The 18,482-nt window shown below is 44.0% G+C and overlaps 1 protein-coding gene across 6 annotated transcripts in view; it reads left to right on the forward strand.

The window, feature by feature from the left end:
* The first annotated feature begins 7,853 nt into the window (after positions 1-7,853).
* The window catches only part of ABCA6 (ATP binding cassette subfamily A member 6), a 62,987-nt gene continuing 52,358 nt past the window's right edge, over positions 7,854-18,482 (forward strand). For 2 of the 6 annotated variants that reach the window (XM_024981107.2, XM_059878361.1), the window contains exons 1-7: positions 7,854-7,967; positions 8,403-8,486; positions 9,088-9,188; positions 11,253-11,457; positions 13,124-13,285; positions 16,418-16,521; positions 16,887-17,113. In XM_024981107.2, coding sequence (XP_024836875.1) covers positions 9,093-9,188; positions 11,253-11,457; positions 13,124-13,285; positions 16,418-16,521; positions 16,887-17,113 — 794 coding nt within the window. In that variant the 5' untranslated portion in view covers positions 7,854-7,967; positions 8,403-8,486; positions 9,088-9,092. Of the gene's footprint in view, positions 7,968-8,402; positions 8,487-9,044; positions 9,189-11,252; positions 11,458-13,123; positions 13,286-16,417; positions 16,522-16,886; positions 17,114-18,085; positions 18,287-18,482 lie in introns of those variants that run through there. The other 4 variants (XM_059878359.1, XM_059878360.1, XM_059878362.1 and 1 more) reach the window with 4 other exon arrangements.

Here is an 18,482-nt window from a genome sequence, read left to right on the forward strand (position 1 = left end):
ACAATTGAATGATCCAGCAAGCCCACCAGAGGTTGCAGATCCAAGGGAACTGAAAACAGGATATTGAAGAGGTGTCTGCCCTTCCCCGTTCACCGCAGCGTCATTCACAAGAGCAATGACGAGGAAACCGCCTAAGCGCCCTTTTGCAGATAAAGAAGGTCACACACACACACACACACACACACAAACACACACACACACAAGGAACTCTACTCAACCACAGGAAAGCGGGATATCCTGCCACTGGTGACAGCATAGAAGGAACCTGAGAGCATCGTCCTAGTGAACCTGGAGAAAGACAGAGCTGTGTGATCTCACTTAAATGTGGAGTCTAGGGAAGCCAAGCTCACAGAAGCCGTAGAGCGGTGGTCTCCGGGGTGGAGGGTGGGAGAAATGTGGAGACACTGGTCAAAGGATGTAAACTTCAAGTTATAAATGAATACTCCTGGGGATCTAATATGCATCAGGATGACCTTCATTAACAATATTACATTCTTGGCGGTTGCTAAGAGGGTAAATCCTAAACAGTCTCACCACAGAAAAGAAATGGTAATTATGTGACGTCATGGCAATTGCAGGACGTTGCGTTAGCTAACACACATCGTCATTTTTTAATATAGGAGTGTATCAGATCAGCACTTTGTATATCTTAAAAACGTACACAATCCTGTATGTCGGTTACATCTCAATAAAGCTGGGGGGTAGTCAGCCTAAAAGGGGCCAGTGGAACAGCTAGGAGGCACGGGAGGTCAGGCAGACAATAAGGTTAGGCAGACAACAAGGTCTGTGCAAAATGTGGCTTGTTCCCAAAGCGGCAGGAGAGCCAACCGACACAGAGGCCTCTCTGAAAAGAGAGGAAGCAGTGAGATGGCAGGCTGGCCAGAGGCAGAGCTCACGGGCATTGCCAACACCCAGATGCTCGTAACACGCAGCGTTTGAAGCAGAGCAGATGCTGATGGGTTGAATACAGAAGCCAGTGCCTCTGATGATGTAGCAGGATGGCTCTAGATGGGACTGAAAGTGCTCACGGTCGCCATGGAGCACTGAGCTGAGCTCCCTGTGCTGTGCAGGCTCCCGCTGGCCGCTTTACACGTGGCAGAGCTCATAGGTCTGGGGGTGAGGGTGGGAGGGAGCCCCACGAGGGAGGGGGTGCGTGTATTCACATAGCTCACTTACGTAACACAGTACCGGACACCACGTCGTGAAGCAATTCTACCCCAGTGAAGATACAAAACGGATGGCTGCAGGTAAAATGAATGGACATTTACTGCCCAGAAATTCTCACTCCATCTGGTTTTTTAAAATTGTTGTAAAATATATGCATAAGATTTGCTTGAAATAGAGTAGACACAGGTATTATAGGAATAGGAACATTTATAGGAAATACCTAGAATAGGCAAATTCACAGAAGTGGAAAGAAGAATAAAGGTTCAGGGTGAATGGGGAGTTAACAGTTTCAGATTTCCTGTTTTGGATAATGAAAAAGTTTTGGAACCAGATAGTGATGACGGCTGCACAACATTGGGAATGTGATTAATGTCATGGAATTGTACACTTAAAAATGGTTCCGATGGCACATTTAATCCTGTTTTCTAAAATATAATTTAAAATAATTCTGACATAATACATGATTGCTATAAAAAATCGTACACTGTAAAGCAGTCTAAGCTATGGAAATTCTCTTGCTTAGTTAATACATTTTTCTATCCTATACATGTAGGATAATAGGAAGTCACTTGTTTTGAAATTGTCTTATTTAACAACATTCTGTGAATATCACACCTTCTCGTTTGATTGTATTTGTATGTAATTGCTTGAGACGCCTGTGTATTATTTCAGTGTTTGGATGTACCCACAAGGTTTAGTTGAAAATGGATTGAAAGATATTTAGGTTCTTTCTAAACCTCCCTTTGGAAATAACGCTGCAACTAAGGTGGTTGTGCGTGGTCTTTGGTGACCGTCTTCCTGCTCCCTGGAGTCTGCTGCTGGAATGCCTGGGTCAGAAGTTTTGTCCGTGCCTGGGCTTTCAGCTTGAGGCTGCCTGGAGTGTCTTGGGTACTCTGCAGACAGGTGCCCGACTCTGCATCGAAGTCAGCCCCTCTACAGCAGCAGTCTCCCGATAAAGGAAGGGATTAGAAACTGCTGGCGATCAGGACAAGTCAAGTGCCCATTTCCAAAGCTCACTTTGCTGTGTCTGTTGTTGTTATTGTTGTCTAGTCGCTCAGGCCTGTCTGACCCCTGCGACCCCATGGTCTGCAGCCCGCCAGGCTCCTGTGTCCATGGATTTCCCAGGCAAGAATACTGGCGTGGGCTGCAATGGCCCTTCTCCAGGGGATCTTCCTGACCCAGGGATTGAACTCAAGTCTTTTGCATTGGCAGGCAGGTTCTTTACCACTGAGCCAAACCTTTATTCTATTTGCTATAGATAAAGTGAAAAAAGGAAACCAAAAAAGATGGCATACATAGATCGCCATCTCCGATGGATGAACGGTGCGATCGGTGGAAAGGGAGTGGAATTTGAAAAGCCCTGTTCTGTTCTCCCTCCTCGGGGGGGATTCCTGGAGGCATGAGCAAGCTACGGGGACGTCCCACCTGGCACTGAATCGAGGTCCTAGGAAAAGAATGTTCCTTCTCCCAGGGGCATGACACTGTGTTTCTCCCTCCTCAGAGCCAGCCTGAGGATCACACGGAGTGGAAAAAAGCGTCTCATCAGTTAACACCACCACTGCGATGACCACATAGCACATAATGAAGCTACAAAAAAAAGGAGAAAAGTAACAGTGACCAAATCGGCTTCCAAGAGGGTCCACGACAACCGACTGTTGTGCTGAGTGATCTAGACCTCTGTGTGATATGGGAAAAGTTATCGGCCAGAAGAGGAGAATTCGACTAGAGAAAGATTGAGCCTTAGTAGAATAGTCAGCAAAGCTCTCTACAGAGAGGAACACAAACTCCAGAAGCAGGGACATTCTTAAAAAGTGCTGTTGTGAACTCTGCGTGAGTCACATTCAGAAGTGCTGGCTGAGCTCACATCAGTTTCCCCTTCTGCAGGGGCCAGCTTATCTTGTCTCGTCAGGCTCACGGGCTGGGCCCATGTGACTCCAAACCGAGGATAACAGAAGCCTGGAGTGCTGCCAAGCCCAGCCAGATCCCCCCAGAGGTCCGAGTGAGTGCCGACGTGCAGACAGCTGGGGAAACTTAACAGACACGTCTACAAACTCCTCGTGCTGAAATTCCGTCCTCGGGCAATGCTGTTACGATCCTGACACTTGATCCTATAGATTCTGGCCACAGGTAGGTGTCTGTATATGTTCTTCATAAAGCAGTTAAGCAAAATGTGGAAGTGTGTACGAGAAAAGGCAAAAAAGGAGAAGTAGACGGATGGCTAAAGCGACTGCTGCAGCTAAAATTCCAGAAATTCCATGGCTAGCGCTAACATGCCGCCAAGATGCTAAGCTCTAGTTTACTCGAAAGCTTCTTTATTTAGAAAGTGAGTCATGACCACGTATTTTGTTTTGCTTCATTCAGGTTCGTTTATAATCTTGGACAGCCAAGACACCCAAAGCTCACCCTCTTTCTGAACACACGGAGAACACTCTCTGCCATGAACCTGAAAGCTTAATCTGGGAGCCAGCAGACCAAACCACGCTGGTAAGCAAGAAGCGGCACCAACCGTCTCCACATAGGGGTCCCCCGTGAGGAGACCCTTCCTCATATAGACCTTCAGTGCCTGGCTTCTCACTCTCTATCACAGTTGCCAGGCAACACCCCAGTTTTGGTTAAACCTGTACGACGGAGATCAGCACCGGGAGAAAACATACGTGAACAAAAGGAATAAAAGGACTCTAGTTTTTGTACTTATTTATTCATTCATTTGGCCACGTTGCATCCCGTCGCAGCAGGCAGGATCTTTCACTGCTAAGTGTGACTTCTCTAGGTGCGGTGCCCGGACTCGGTGGTTGCAGTGAGTGGGTTCTCTGCAGTGGCTCATGGGCTCCGGAGGGCACGAACTCCGTAGCTCTATGGCATATGAGATCTTAGTCGCCCACCAGGGATCGAACTGGCGTCCCCTGCATTGCAAGGCGGATTCTTAACCACTGGGCCACCAGGGAAGTCCCCCAAAAGCCTCGCTTTAAGTGGATGAACGTGCCTTCACGTGGAGCCATAGTCTGCCTGCCAACTCCACTGCATCCCTGACATAATCACTCTTTCACTGAATTGGATAACCAACTCAATGATTTCGTCAAATACATTGCTTCTCAGACTCAAACACCTCATTCTTTTCTTAAACTCTCAGGAGAAGACATTGCATTCCTCTTGACTGTGAAATGAAAGCAATTACAAGAGAATGTTTTCACATACTTTCACAACCTCAGCATCCAACCAGGCTTCCTTGGGCTTCCCTTGTGGCTCAGATGGTTAAGAACCTGCCTCTAATGCAGGGGACCTGGGTTCAAGCCCTGGGTTGGGAAGATCCCATGGAGGAGGGCATGGCACCCCACTCCAGTATCTTGCCTGGAAAATTCCATGGACAGAGGAGCCTGGCAGGCTACAGTCCATAGGGTTGCAAAGAGTCAGACACGACTGAGCGACTAAACCCAGCACAGCACACTGACTTTCTTCCCATTAGCGTGAATATCATTCCCGTTCGTGTGATGGAAAAACATTCCTCCGTATAAGGCCAAGATCCACCCCTGTGCTCCTGGCCCCACCACATTGCCGCCCCCGCCCCCCTTATTCAAGCACATTCAAATGCCCGCCCACCCACAAGGGCTGCTTGTTAGGTGAAACGGAGATTCCCAGTGGAGGACAGTAACCCAAATAACTTTGGGTCCCCGAGACAACCTCAGGGGAAAACAGTGGCATGATACACACGTGAAATCCTGTTCTTATCCATTCCCATGTCAAGTTCATCTGCGGTCCCAACTAGCAATTATAACTCTACAAAGTCATAGACATCTCTAAGATTCCTAAATCTCTAAGAATTCTCTCAGATTCTAAATTGCTAAGATTCGGCAGATCTGAAGAAATGAGTAGTGGACCGAAAGCTCTGCTTCCTCTTTCACAAAATTGTTTACAGTAAATGAATGCTTTGTTGTTATTGCTCAGTCGCTAAGTAATGCCTGACTCATTGCGACCCCATGGACTGCAGCCTGCCAGACTTCCCTGTCCTTCACTATCTCCCTGAGCGTGCTCAAACTCATGTCCATAGAGTTGGTGATGCCATCCAGCCATCCCATCCTCTGTCGTCCCCTTCTCCTCCTGCCTTCAATCTTTCCCAGCATCACAGTCTTTTCCAATGAGTCAGCTCTTCGCATCAGGTGGCCAAAGTATTGGAGCTTCAGCTTCAGCATCAGTCCTCCCAATGAATATTCAGGGTGGATTTCTTTTAGGATGGACTGGTTTGATCTCCTTGCTGTCCAAGAGACTCTCAAGAGTCTTCTCCAGCATCACAGTTTGAATGCATCAGTTCTTTAGCACTCAGCCTTTTTTATGGTTCAACTCTTACATCTGTACATGACGATTGGAAAAACCATAGCTTTGACTGTACAGACCTTTGTTGGCAAAGTGATGTCTCTGCTTTTTAATATGCTCTCTAGGTTTGTCATAGCTTTCCTTCCAAGGAGCAAGTGTCTTTTAATTTCATGGATCAGGAAGATCCCCTGCAGGAGAGCATGGCAACCCACTCCAGCATTCTTGCCTGGAGAATCCCATGGACAGAGGATCCTGACGGGCTACAGTCCATGGAGTCAAAGAGAGTTGGACATGTCTGAAGCGACTTAGTGAAGCACAGCACATGTTTTGAAAACTCACAGCAAAATAGTTGTTGAAGTTTTGTTTGTTTTTAGTTCTGCATAGGATACACTGATATTCTAATCTGAGGACTCACGTCTTCAATTCCACAAAAATATCGTACCTTTGCTTATTTATTCCCTGTATGTTCCCTGTTATAAAATGCCTACTGAGCACTGCACAGTCCTGTGAAGCTTCTCGATTCATGCAGAGGCATGAGGTCCAGCTTTATAACCTGTGGCGGACAGAGTCAAGGTCACGGGGTACGGACGCACCTCTTTGGACTCTTGTATTTCTGAGGTAGCATTCACAGTGTTGACTCTAAGTTTTCTCATTTTTGGCCTGTAACGATGTGCCTCCATTTCTTTCTGTTTCTTCCGATGATTCTCCCTTATTTTCTTCTGTTTTTTCTTCTTCTCTTTTAAAGTTTGGTTTTACCTCTGAACTTCCATGTTTTACTCTCTATTTTGATGTGTTTCTGGCTGGAAGTCGGGCCTTTCCTCATCACAGTAGGCCATATTGATGGTGACTGACTCAAGTTTTAGTAAGGAAAATAGCACCCCCGCGCCAAATAAAAATAAATCAGAATAAGGATGTCAAGAAAGAGGAATAGAAAGAACACTCAAGAAGCAATGATAAGAAGTGAAACCAGTAAAATACATGTAACTAATTATTGATACTGTAGTTGTGAATCTTAACGTAACTGTAAGAAGTGAAGTGAAAGTCACTCAGGCGTGTCCAACTCTTTGTGACCCCATGGCCTATACAGTCCGTGGAGTTCTCCAGTGGGTAGCTGTTCCCGTCTCCAAGGAATCTTCCCAGCTCTGGGATCGAACCCAGGTCTCCCGCATTGCATGTGGATTCTTTACCAGCTGACCCACCAGGGAGTCTATAGGATCTAAAACAACAAAATTAATAAAAATCCAAAATATATTTCAGGCGATTTAAAGGAAACTTAGATTTTTTGTGTGTGTGGGTCATTGATCTTTCATTGATACAAATCTTTTAACAGTGTTTACAAACTTCTACCCCATCCCCTTTCCCTGAGACATTTAGAACATCTGCATTTCTATGTTTTTGCCAGTTTTTAGTGTAAAAGACACATACTATTTCACTGCTGACTATTTTCAAAACCAGAGCTAATTACCGAGGAGAGAAATGTCTATACAAAATATCATGACTTTAAATGTTTATTTTAAAATTATACCTCTTTTCTCCAGAACACATCTCAGATTCATGAATATGAACATCTGTACCTTGGGAGCTATGTCAAATATTTGAGATTTCCCAATTCACAGACTTTGCTCTCTTGTTTTATGGTTTACTTTGGCGGGTCAAGAAAAGTTTGTCACTCTTTACAAAGACAGACGATATAACGGGAATTGAATATGTTTCAGTTTATCCCCTAGCCGTCACGTATAAAAATTGACCTGAATCTTTTCCTAATTTTTTTCCCATCTTTAGCAATCCACTTACTTTTGTTTTGCTCAGATGCCTTATGAAATCCTGTATCCATGATGCAGGAGAAAGGAATTCGTTCATAATTCTTCCCTAGTCCAACTTAGATGTGTCTCCAAGGCAGACTACGGATTGCTTAGCAATCCAATTGTTTTGTAGGGAAAAAGAAAAAACAAAACAACTCAGCTCCCGCGTGTACTGTAGTACGTGGCAGTCAGATATGTCAATGGCAACTGTGTTTAGGCATTAGTAGTGAAAAGAAAAAAAAATAAAACGGCTAAAGATTTCTCATACAAGTTTAACCATTTTGTGTGGTTAGTTGCTCATTCATTGCCTTTTATCCCATCTTGGTCTCATCACAGTAGCAGAGCTAATTTTGTTTTCCTTGTTTACTGTCTCCCCTGATCCCTGGAGTTGAAAGGCCAAGCGAACAAACACGGGGCTTTAATTCCTAACCAACCACAGACAGTCATTTCCCTGCAGGATAATTGGCTTGGAGAAGAAAAGGCAGAAAACAAAACAAGCTCATCACGGGCAGCTTGGTCTGGCCCCGCCCCTTCTCAGAAACCAGCTTGGGCAAGATCTGCTGGGAGTACGCCTTCATTGAAGGAACATAGGAAGAAGTGGCCATAAAGACATTTAAATTGTTGCCTCAGGCAAAAAGAACTGTGCTTTGACCCTGTTTCCAGGGCATTTTTTCTCTCGTTATCCTGACAGTAAGTAGAGCTCCGTTTTGTTGTGTTGTGACAAATATTCGGGCGGACGCTGCGAAAATCAATCTATTTTCCAGATGTTTCCAAATACTTGTGTGTTCTGTACTGAAGACCTAAAAACAAAACGTTTGTTTTTTCCCAGCCAACTTTCATTGTGTAGATAAAATAATAGAACATAGGAAAACACTAGAATTTGCTTCTGTACCAGCTAAGGGAGACTCATCTGAGTATTTCAATATGAAAACCGAAAGACATTTTATTTGCAAACATTTGGGCAAAATTACTTTGTGTTATTTCTTTCCTCTTTCTCTCTGTTTCTTTTTTCTCTTTCTCTCTTTCTTTTTTCCACTTATTTTATAGTTGTTTTTTCGTCAGTTATTCAAGGACTTTTGAATTCTGAAAATTGAGGTAAATTGTTTTATGCTTCCTGTTTATCAGAATCAAGCTTCAAGTCATTTGAGTCTGGATAATTGTTCCATGGCATAACTCTTTGGATGAAAGTTGCTCGATTCAATCAGGAAGGTAAATATCAAAAGAAAGTACTTCCTTGGGATTGCTTCTAATGGACTTAATTAATTATTTAGATGAATTTACGTTATCAGAGTTTTTGTTAATTAGCTATGGAATTTCTTTTTAAAAGTAAAGAACAAAAATTATAATTCAATGGGGAACACATGTATACCTGTGGCAGATTCATTTTGATATTTGGCAAAACTAATACAATTATGTAAAGTTTAAAAATTAAAAAAAATTATAATTCAGATGAGATACTATTCAACTGTTCTATTCATATAATTGAATTTCTTTTATAGAATGTCAAAATGGGAAGTATCTTACAGGTTCAGAATTTAATTGTGTTTTCCATTGTAATACTCAATGTTATTGTAAAATTGTGTAAATGGTCCGCTGTACTTCCTTACCAGTACTCATCTCCCAAACAGCATATATTTGATGTAAAATTTTATAATCATGATTATTGAACTAATATTTTAAATCCCTTTTTTGCAGTTCCTAAAGGTAGGAAATATTTTCCCTCAAAATGTGACCAAGGCTTTTTTCTTATTACATTTATTTTTCTAGCTTATCCTCCACCATATCTACTTTCTCTTTATTTAATGAACAGGCTAAATGCATATGAAACAGAAAAGTGTATACCAGCAAACTCAAGCACTTCTGTGCAAGAATCTACTGAAGAAATGGAGGATGAAAAGAGAGACCTTGCTGGTATGTTTGACCGTTTGATCCTTTTCACAGTTAGCAGTGTCCTTTTATTTCATTGCCTCATGGTTCTCTTGTATTTTAAGTAGCAGACTGCATTTATTTTGTTTTTTGAGGAGCTGTAAGGATGTATTTTATTGAATGAAAGATTCTTTCAATTCTCTAGTGCTTTACAATTGTCGAAAGGCTCACACACACACAGTCTCATATAATCCTATTTGTTGTTGTTCAGTTGCTAAGTCGTGTCTGCCTCTGTGCGACCCCTGGACTGTAGCGTGGCTTCCCTGTCCCTCACCACTTCCCGGAGTTTTCTCAGACTCTTGTCCGTCGAGTTGGTGACGCTGTCCAACCGTCTCATCCTCTGTCGCCCCTTCTCCTTTTGCCCTCGATCATTCCCAGCACCAGAGTCTTTTCCAACGAGTTGGCTCCTATAATAACCCTTTTTTTCTCTCACGCCTATACTGCCCCTACCCTTCCCCCTCCCGACTGGAAACCACCGCTTGTTCTATCTGTGAAAACCACATTTATTGACTTTGAATTTCTCTCCGGTTATTGGAATTGAGAGACTCACAGTAGTCTCTGAAAAACAACCCAGAACTGCAAAGACAAAGTTTTCCTCATATTTTTTTTAAAAAGGAAAGTAACTAAAATCTAATTATGTGGTAATTAGATTATAAGCAATTATTGAGCTTCCTAGGTAGCTCAGTAATAAAGAATCTGCCTGCCGATGCAGGAGACCTGGGTTTGATCCCTCGGTCGGGAAGATCCCCTGGAGAAGGAAGTGACAGCCCACTCCAGTATTCTTGCCTGGGAAATTCCATGGACAGAGGGGCCTGGTGGGCTACAGTCCATGAGGTCGCAAAGAGTCAGACACGACTGAGCGACTGAGCACATAGCAACTATTAAAGCTTCCATCATGGGTAATAAATTTAGAGTCAAGAAATACTAACCACAGCACCTGCAAAAATAGAGGAATTTTAATTGGGGGCATTTATTTTCAAGGCCATAAATTTTCTACACAGAGATTATTTCCAAGAATTATGACCAAGTGACCCACTGATTGTCAGTGTGCATTAAAGCCCCGCATCTCAATAGCTCAACGCAGCAAAGGTTTGTTCGTCACTCTTTGCAGTCTAAGCAAGGTTGGCAGGGATAGGGACGCGGATTGGGCCGGCGGAGGGATCTTCTCCACACAGATACGCAGGGCGCCAGCCTCCTTCATCGAGCGACTCCGCCACTGATCGCGCGAGACTTTGGAGAGACCCTCGGGACGGGAAGGACTGAGACAGACAGAAGAAGGAAGCCTGCGCGGGGCTCCATTAACCAGGCCTGGGCCCACGTTCCAGTGCCTGCCAGAACTCAAGCGTTTGGTCCCACTGACTTTGCAGAGGCGGGGAAGGCCGTCTAGCATCGTGCCAAACAGGAGGAGAGGATGAATGCCGAAGAGCCACTAGACAGTCTCTACCACTCCGCCCCTTCTCATGGATACGGCGGGAGTGGTAATGGTTTAGTTGCTAAGTCAAGTCTGGCTCTTTGCGACCCCCACGGGACTGTAGCCCACCAGGCTCCTCTGTCCGTGCGGTTTCCCAGGCAAGAGTACTGGAGTGGGTTGCCGTTTGCTTCTCCAGGGGATCTTCCCAACCCAGGGATCAGACCCGTATCTCCTTGGCCTGGCAGGCGGATTCTTTACCGCTGAGCCACAGGGATGCCCCTGAATACGACAGCTGACAGACTGTTGCTCTTTGCCCTCCTGAACTCCTTCTGGGGGGCCCTGTGTCTTATAGACTCTGAGACCACCTGCCTGTGCATATAAGGACTGTAGGCCTGTTCGCCATCCTCGTGGGCTCTGGAATGGCTTCCGCAGTAGTTCATCATTTAACGCAGGAGTTCAGTTCCAGAGTTAGAGAACGACCTGTGGTCAGATGCTGTGGTGTAGATCTTTGGTTGCGTCCCGTTGCTCTGAAGAGTGACGGCAACGAGAAGCCAATTTGTCTTTAATTGTTCTGGTCTGTTGACTGAGCTCCTTAAGGGATTACAATCTAAATTTGTTCTCTCTCTTTTTTAATATAGGAATGGGGGTTCCCGATACTTTTAGCACTTTATATGTGCATATTTTCACGTTTAAATGAAAATGTCCGTTTTCCTGGAATGCCTCCCCAGAACCTGGGAAGGGTAGATAAATATAATAGGTCTTTTACGGATGTTGTGTACACACCAGTCTCCAACTTGACCCAGCAGATAATGAATAAGACAGCACTTGCTCCTGTTATGGAAGGTAGGTGTGCTAATGGCCAAAAAGTATTACTGATGTGATTATTTTATTTTTTAGTGGAAGTATAGTTGATTTACAATGTGCCAATCTCTGCTGTACAGCACAGTGACTCTGTTGTACACACATAATCATCCCTTTCTTCTGTTCTTTTCCATCATGGTTTATCACAGGATTTTGAATATAGCGGTATGGTAGGACCTTGTTGTGTGTCCGTCCTATATATAAAAGGTTGCGTCTGTTAGTCCCAAACTCCGAGTCCGTCTCTGCTCCATCCCCTTCCTCCTTAGCAGCCACAGGTCTGCTGTCTCTGTCTGTGAGTCAGTTTCTACTTCACAGAAGGTTCATTTGTATCCTTTTTTATATTCCACATATAAGCAATATCACATGGTGTGTGTCTTTCTCTTTCTGACTCACTTAGTAGGAGCATCTCCGCATCCACATTGCTGCAAACGGCATTCATTCTTTTTATGGCTGATCCACATTCCATTGTATATATGTACCACAAAAACATTATGTTTTTGATAAAATGTATGCATTTTTAATTTGAAGCTACAGTTAACTATGATGCTAATTATCTAGATAGCAAGATAGCAGAACTTTGGCAGTTCTTTCTCTCACTTAGCCTGAACTATCAGCCTTTTAAACCCTTCTGGTTTGATGAGGATCTACTTCGGGGAGGCCTACATTTCTACTGGAATTTAAATAAAGGAATAGCTTTATAATTTCAGATTTGCAGAATACTGCCTAGGAGAAATATGTTATTGGTGAGTGTGGGTGTTTTTAACATGGAAATATAATGATTAATATTTATAATTTAGGAAAAAACATATAAATAAGAGAAATTAGATATGGTTATTATAACATTAATTTCCGAACTGGGAAAATTAAGGGTGAATAATCTAAGGATATTCTGTCTGCATATGGTATAATTTGTAAACATCTTTAAAGTCCTTCATTCTGGATTTTTGCTGTTTGGCTGTACCATGCAGCTTGTGGGATCTTAGTTCCCAGCCAGGGATCAAGCCCATGCCCCTGAGTGGAAGCATGGAGCCCTCACCACTGGACTGCCAGGGACGTCCCAAGGGCTTTCGTTCTAAATGAGGCCTCTGTGTAACTGATAGAACCAAAATGTGCTTTTCACTCATGGGCAGGCCGGGTGCAGTCTGGTTATCTACTCTTAAATTCTGGATTTGAACAGGTAAAATTGCTTGCTGTTAAAGTCACTTTGTGTTCTTGGTCACTGTATAAGGCAAAGACTATATGAAGTTCGTTTGCTTAGTAAAGCTAAAATCTGGAGTCCTTTGACCACATAATAACTGCTACAGTTACCTCTGTTTTTGTACCCCGATTCTCTAATACATACTTATTTCTTGGCATAATCATTTTATATACCTAAAATTTGCCCTAATGTCTGTCATTATTAATGGAAAACTGTTAATTCTCATGCATATCTCCTGATTTTAGAATCTAAAATGACAATAAAAAATTCCTTTTTTTTTTTTTGTTTTGCCTTTTGGGATAAATTTAATTTAAAGGTAGAATGATTTTAGTTGATTCCAATGTAAAATAGGTGATGGCAAAGTTGAATATCACATTCTGTTTTGGTGAAACTCTAACAATCCTCTGTGTCTGTTTTTTTTTTTTTTTTTTTTAACCATATAATTCACAGGAAGAAGAATCATTGGGGCACCAGATGAGAAATCCATGGATGAAATAATGCTAGACACTTTCTCATACAGCGTGGGAGTCATCTTTAATGACCCTTTCTCTTATAAGTTAAAATTTTATCAGAGATATTACGTTCCCATTTTGAAGGAGGATTTTTTCACAGGTGACTTTCCATATAAAGTGTGACTGTTGTATTTTTCATGTTTTTAACACAAGGAGTAGGGTGGGATGGGCGGCAGAGGTACCCGCGCTAGCACCAGGTTCAAGAGACGACAGACCCTGCTGACCTTGTTCCAAGCTCAGTTGTCTCTTCCCCCTTGAGGACGGCTCTCAAAAACCCAGTGAGTCATCCAGCGGATAAGCAGTGAATTCCCAAGGGCATGTTGGAAAGCACGCAGAGGTGATTGAGACTGAGGTCCCAGCCTCAGGTGAGTGTCCAGGGTTAGCAGGACAGGCCGCCGGTGAGCAGTTAATGACCAGCGCAAGGAGAGGTGCCCAGGGCAGTTAGACCAGGGGCTCCGGAGAAGTCCTGTGATGAGAGAAGCTCTGCCTGGAGAAGTGATGGTTCAGTGAACCCCGGACGGGGTGGCGTGTGTGGGGAGCCAAGGACTTCACCTTCCAGAGAGTAAAGGGAGTTGTGGATGGGGGTGCTGGGGTGGGAAAGAGCATGTGGTATTCGACATGGCCGAGGAGCCGTCCTGTGTAAGTGGGCAGAGCGCACAAAAGGGGACGTGGTGGGAGAAGGAGGCTGGCACTGCTCGAGGGCTGAGGCGGTGGAGAGGCATCAAAGCGCTTTGAGCAGGGCAGATGCGGTTAGGTTTCCAGGCCTGAGGGAGCGCTAGCCCCTCAGGGAGAATGAGTGAAATGTGCCGAGGACCAGCCCCGGCTGATCCAGGGTATTCGAAGGGGAGACTGAGTCAGCGACTGTTTACATATTTATCAAAGATACAAAGAGTAATAGAATGAGGATAGCTCAGTAGGAAAATTCAGTGGAGAAAAGAGGCTGAGTAGCTTGGTTTACGGGGGAGACCAATAAAACTTCAAGACAAGAAGTTTGCACCACTTACATAGGCTGCAGGCGCCCTCTCGAATAGCGGAAGGTGCCCCACCCTAGACACCTTCTCAAGTGGGTCTTAGAAGCCCAGGCATAATTAGTAAGCGTGGTGGGTTCCGCGCTCCAGATGGAGACTTCAGCCAGAATTTAAAGGGAAGAATGACATGGGGAGACTGAGCATTGGTGAGCAAGGCCTGTAGCTTTATTTTCAACAGGGGCTTATATACCCTAAGTTACACATAGAGGATAATAGGGGATGCAAAGTCAGCAGTTTTTGATCCTTATCAAAAACCAGGGTTTCTTTACTGCAAATTTATCGTATACAAATGGTTTAGGTGACTTACATCATCTTCTGGCCAGAAGGCCTACTAACATTTTATGACTCTTGACAAGGACTTATCAACAAAGACTTATTTTCTCTAAGAGTAATTATTTTAAGGTTCGGCGCCATCTTCCAAATATAAAATTGCATTTCTATAGGGTGGATGTGTAATGGGTTTACAACAAAGGAAAGAATTTATTACCTTAAGGGTCTAAAGTTACTAACACCAAGGCCACTACTTATTTTTTCTACATACCAACTATATTAATTAATACACATTCAAGGATACAATTCAGGGGATGTGAAAACTTGGCAACAATCATTGGCTCATCAATGAAATCCTTTACTAGTTTATTCTGACAGTTTCTAACTCTTTGAGAGGCTCTAAACTATTTGAATATCTTAAGTTTCCCATGCCTCTCGAGGCTGGGAGACTGTAAACAATCGTATGCATAGCTGTAGGAGTCCCAGTAAACTTGTCAGGCGAGTTAGAGAGCCATCTGAGGGATTTGGATTTAAACACTCCTAATTGCCCAGGAACTTTATTAATTGGAGTTGTAAGTTAACTCTTTGACAGAGAGAGCGAGATGGTGGTGGGGTACAGCCCCCAGTAAAGTCAGAGGTGAGAGCACAAAGCAATAAAGTAGGCAGACTCTGGTTTTTTGGGGGGTAGATGCTCGAGAATATCCGGGCGGACTCCTGAGGCTCGATCCCGCCTTTGCGTATGCCGAGCCTCCTTCCTCATGACCTTTGTCACGAGCGGAATGTCTCTCGCCGGCTCCCGGCAGAAATGTACTAGTTCTGCTTCACAATGAGACATTCGTTTGTCACTGCTTGCTTTACTTCTCCCCACTTACATGTTTCCTATCACTCAATGTTACAAAAGAGAGAGCAAAGTGTAGGATTTGACAGATAGGATGGGCCTGCAAGGGTCAGCCTTCTGGGGGATGACTGTTAGAAGCAGTGAATAAACAGAGGAATTCTGATTTAAACTCCATGTGTTCCCTAGACCAGAGTGATGTCCTCGCTCTGGAGGCCAGGAAAGGCCTGTGTGCCGAGTTTACCTTTGTAGAGAGGCCAGAAGGACAGGAAGGCGTGAGCCCCGGACCCTCCTGCAGGGAGAGCGTTTGGGCACGAAGCCAGCTCTGGTGCTGCAGTGCCTTTGGCGTCTTGAGACGACGAGGTGCCCAGGGTGGGCCAAGCAGAGCGTTTGCTTCCGTCTTCTTTTCATTTTCTGAGACATCCTGTGCATGCCACGGTTTCCATGAGTAAAGTCGCCTTATTTAGAACTTTCATTTGCTCCTTTTTCCTGTGGTTAGCACTCCTGCCTGTTGAACATTGAGGTATACTGTCTCTTTCCCTTCTGGTTTCCTCGGTGTGTATGCCCAGCAGTGGGATTGCTGGGTCATATGGCAGTTCTATTTCCAGTTTTTTAAGGAATCTCCACACTGTTCTCCATAGTGGCTGTACTAGTTTGCATTCCCACTCAGGAGGGGGAACACATGTACACCCATGGCCGATTCATATAAGGTATGGCAAAAAGCCACTACAATATTGTAATTAGCTTCCAATTAAACTGAATAAGAAAAGCCCTGCCTGGTGAAGGCCCCTCTAGAGAGCTTCTCTTGGATCCTCGTGTCTTATTTTCCAATCACCCTACTCCTGTGCTGTTGGTCGTGCTTTTTCCTTTTATTTATTTTTTTGAGCCGATAGCTCGTTGCTCCCCCTCCTCATTTCGCTCAGTCATGCCCGACTTTTTCGACCCCACGGACTGTAGCCCACCAGGCTCCTCCGTCCATGGGATTCTTCAGGCGAGAACACCGGACTGGGTTCCCATTTGTAGCTCATTGCTGGAGTACAGATACTAATGACTTTTCCTTCCATAATGTTGGTTCTGCTTCCTTTGTGTGTGATTATAGCTTACTGCAAGCGTACACATATTCACTTTTCCTGTGCACTGGAGAAATACTGGAAAGGAGGATTCGTGCCTTTACAAGCTGCCATTAATGCTGCTATTATACAAGTAAGAAAAGTCCTAATAATTGAAGTGAGCTAATTCCAGAGGCATCAAGGTTTGATAAAAGATGGTGTCTACTCAGGTCTTCATGTGTTTATATAATGAACTGGGTATCCAAATGGTAAAACTGACATTTAGGTGAAGGAGTACATTTTTTTTTTTTACTTTAAATTTTGAAGTAGTTTTAGAAACACAATATACAGGGAGGCACCCACCTGTTCTTCATCTAGTTTCTCCTCAAAGTAACATCTTGCATAACCACAGAACAGTATTTAAAACAGGAAATGTACAGGGGCCCAAGCTCCATAGCTTATTCAGATCTCAGCAGTGTCTGTACTTTAATGATTGTGCTCATTTGCATTCTTCTTTAGGTGACAACAAATCACTATGTGATGGAGGAGTTGATGTCAGTTACTGCTGTAAATATGAAGACGCTCCCCTTTATCTTTAAGGAGAACCTTCAAAATGAGATGTTCATCTTTTACTGCTTGCTTTACTTCTCCCCACTTATATACTTCCTATCACTCAATGTTGCAAGAGAGAGAAAAAAGTATAAGGATTTGATGAACTTGATGGGTCTGCAAGATTCAGCCTTCTGGTGAGTGACTAATTCAAGTACTGCAAGTGAATAAACAGAGAAATTCCGAAGCAGTGGAAGAGTATTACTGTTTTAGAACACCGAAACTTAAACTCGATGCACTGCCTACTTTGTTCTTGTTGGGACATTTTTATTTAGTTCTTATTAAATTTTGCTATGCAAGATAGTGATTATACTTTTCTGGGCCGTTTTTTTGTGCCAGCATATATTAAGCCAACAGAATGATAGAGGTACCGTTAAGATCACAGCAAATGAATTACCCAGTGGCAAAAGGAAGATGTGTACCAGACCAGGTGGTCTAATTTTTTTTTTAATTTTTATTGGAGTGTAGTTGATTTACAGTATTGTGTTAGTCTCTGCGGGACCACACGGTGCATCAGACTATATATGTCCACATATCCACTCTTTTTTAGATTCTTTTCCAATATAGGTCATTACAGAGTCTTGGGTAGAGTTTCCTGTGCTATACATAAGGTCCTTATTAGCGGTCTATTTTATATATAGTGTGTATATGTCAATCCCAGTCTCTCAATTTATCTCCCCCCCCCCCATCTGCCTTCCCTCTGGTAACCGTAGGTTTGTTTCCTGAGTCTTCGACTCTTGCTGTTTTGTAAATAAGTTCCTTTGTACCATTTATTTTTAGAGTCCACATATAAGCGATATCACACGATCTTTGTCTTTCCCTCTCTGGCTTACTTCACTCCAGGTCACACAATGATCTCCAGGTCCGTCCTGGCATGTTTTCCTTCTTCTTGTGTAACTGAGTATTCGTCATGTATGTGTGCCACACGTTCCTCATCCGCTCCTCTGCGGATGGACACTTAGGTCGCTTCCGTTTCCTGGGTCCTGTGGCTTTAGGTCGCTTCCGTTTCCTGGGTCATGTGGCTTTAGGTCGCTTCCGTTTCCTGGGTCCTGTGGCTTTAGGTCGCTTCCGTTTCCTGGGTCCTGTGGCTTTAGGTCGCTTCCGTTTCCTGGGTCATGTGGCTTTAGGTCGCTTCCGTTTCCTGCGTCCTGTGGGTCGCGCTGCAGTGAAAGCAGGGGTGCGTGTATCATCTTCCGTTTTCTCCGGAGGTGCACCCAGGGCCGTGTGGCAGTTCCGCTTGTAGTTGTTTAAAAGGAATCTCCACACTGCCCTCCGTGGTGGCGGCACCGACTGACATTCCTGAGAGAAGGGTAGGAGGGGCCCTTTTCTCCACACCCTCTCCAACATTGATTGTGTGTGAGTGCTTTGAGGGTGGCTATTCTGACCAGTGGCAGGTGATACCTCGTTATCGTTTTGATTTGCCTTCCTCTAATAACGAGTGATGCTGAGCGTCTTTTCCAGTGCCCTCCCGCCTGGCCCACCCAGGGCTATCACTTAGTTTCTCCC

Source organism: Bos taurus, chromosome 19, assembly GCF_002263795.3.
Source record: "Bos taurus isolate L1 Dominette 01449 registration number 42190680 breed Hereford chromosome 19, ARS-UCD2.0, whole genome shotgun sequence".
In the NCBI taxonomy this organism is placed as follows: Eukaryota; Metazoa; Chordata; class Mammalia; order Artiodactyla; family Bovidae; genus Bos; species Bos taurus.